General features: G+C 42.1%; 1 protein-coding gene across 1 annotated transcript; it reads right to left on the minus strand.

Annotated features, from left to right (window-relative positions):
* Positions 1–1407: 1407 nt before the first annotated feature.
* On the minus strand, positions 1408–2010 carry LOC131311681 (uncharacterized). Its single transcript, XM_058339223.1, has one exon. It carries the CDS (start codon positions 1883–1885, stop codon positions 1643–1645), a length of 243 nt encoding a protein of 80 aa, XP_058195206.1. The 5' UTR covers positions 1886–2010; the 3' UTR covers positions 1408–1642.
* Positions 2011–2245: the final 235 nt, after the last annotated feature.

Below are 2245 nucleotides of genomic sequence, written 5' to 3' on the forward strand. Positions count from 1 at the left end.
GTGTCCAAATTGAAGCCCTAGCAGAAGAGGGTTTTTTTTTTGAAAGTCAGTCAATCTCATTTCATTAAAAGTGCTCATTGGGCAAATACAGGAATCCATCGAAATTACAGAGATACAGGCTAAACAAGAACAATAAGTAGGAACCTAAACTCTACCATCGAGAAATAAGCACATACTGCAGAGCAGAGTCGACACACGAAGTTTAACCAATAGAGCTGTTCATCGTAATAGAGACTAAGCACCTACAGGAACGGAACCTAATCACTGAATAAGCAAGAAAACCAAGGGATCCCATTTCAACAACTCAATCTTAACCCCGAAAAACTGCCAACGGAGCAAGATGACCAAAAAAAACCACCATCGTCGGACAACCTCACGGGGCGCCGGATTATTCGCCCACCATCCCATCCACACCGGATCTAAAAAATTAGACCGGTACAAACTCTGAACTGGGGAGACCAGCCGGAAAAATGGAGAAAAAAAGAAAGAAAGAAAAAGGAAAAAAAACCCTAACTCCATCACACCATTATTACCTCGCCGCCGGCCACTAACCGCCGGATCTAAGAGGACAAAGCAGGGCCCGGTCGAGTCAAGCCCACAGAACACCGGCCGGAGGTCCGATCATCCGGAGCTTCATCGCCTTGAAACACCAACGCTCGCCAAACCAGACCGGAGAGATCAGAGATACACCGGAGGGTCAAGAAGACTGAAGGAGGAGAGAGGAGGGAGGAGGGGGGAGGAGGGGGGCGGCGGCCTCGCCTCCCAGAACTGGAAACAGAGGCCTTGATTTTTAGAGAGAGAAAGTAGAGAGAAGGAGGAGCGAAGGAGAGTTCATTAATAGCAGAAGAGGGTTAGAGAGAAAGAGTCTCGATTTTACAGAGAGAGAAATTTTCTTTTTCATCAATAAAATTTTTTTTACCATGTTGAAAAAAGAAGAAGAAAGAAAGACGCGTGACACAAATTTGGATGAAAATCGTACCAATGCATTTTATAGCTAATAAATTAATATTTATTATAGCTAGTAAATTAACACGTTAACTTAAAGCTATTTTGATGTACAATAGTAGTATACTATTCAAATCAAAATCCTCTCCCCTCAAAAAAATAATCCCTCACATGACACAAAAATAAAGTTCACCACGATCATGTTTTTATAGTAAAAGCCGTTCATTTGTAGTCCTTTTGCACGTAAATTATCATGCAAAAAATCACTTTAATTGGATTTTGACGTTCAAACGTCAATTCCTCTTTAGACAAACATGACCCAGCAAAGCGTTCCTAATTTTGGACTTATATGATTTTTTTGTGTGAATAAATTGTAGAACGTTGCAGACCCTACCAAATGAATCGCTCAAATCGTGAAATATTGATACATGATGAAACATCCAATATCAAAAAAGGATCTCGTACAAGAACAATCATATGGTACAAGTATTATTCAAAGTTTCTATCTTCTACATGTACAAATGAATAAACAGAACAGAGTCAAAACAGTATCAAACTAAAATTCAAGAAAACAGAGAGACAGAAACAGAGAGAGAGAGAGAAAGAGAGAGAGAGAGAGGTGTATATATCTCTACCATGCATCTACACCTGTAAGTATATGTATGTATAGGTGGTGGGGTCCACCCAATTGAAAAAATCAGCGTTTGAGGGTGGTCTTGTGGTACTTGTCTTTGATCCAACGCAGCCCTCCGGAGGTCCCTTCCTTCACCTTCCTCACCCCACTCGAAGCCACGGCCTTGGTCTTCCCCAGCCCTTCTTCCACCTTCTTCCCTACGCCGCCGCCGCCGCCCTTCTTGGGCTCGGCGGGAAGTGCCAGTGGGTCCGGGCCGGAGTCCCACTGGTCGGCCCATGATGTCCCATAAGAGTTGTGTGACTCCATTTCCAACAGAGTCTCGCTATTCGTTGCTTTTCTCCAAAGAAATGGGTGAACTTCTAGAGAGAGAGAGAGAGAGAGAGAGAGAGAGATTGGGTATTTGTTGTTGTTGCTTGGAGGGGTCTATATCTCTATTATATATAGGCATGGATGTGTATACGCGTGGATTATAGATGGTTGAAAATCATATGTTGATCTACTACTATTCTCCATGGGAATTTAACACGCCTAGATGAGGCGATCGAGTTGAATTCTGGGGTCAGTATTTAGGTGAAATGACTAGAATAACCTCCCTAGTTTGCCTTTAAAATTTGAAGTCAATTTTGTCGGTTTTTTATTTATTTTTAATCAGTTTATGTAACGTCA

Source organism: Rhododendron vialii, chromosome 12a (assembly GCF_030253575.1).
Source record: "Rhododendron vialii isolate Sample 1 chromosome 12a, ASM3025357v1".
Lineage (NCBI taxonomy): Eukaryota > Viridiplantae > Streptophyta > Magnoliopsida > Ericales > Ericaceae > Rhododendron > Rhododendron vialii.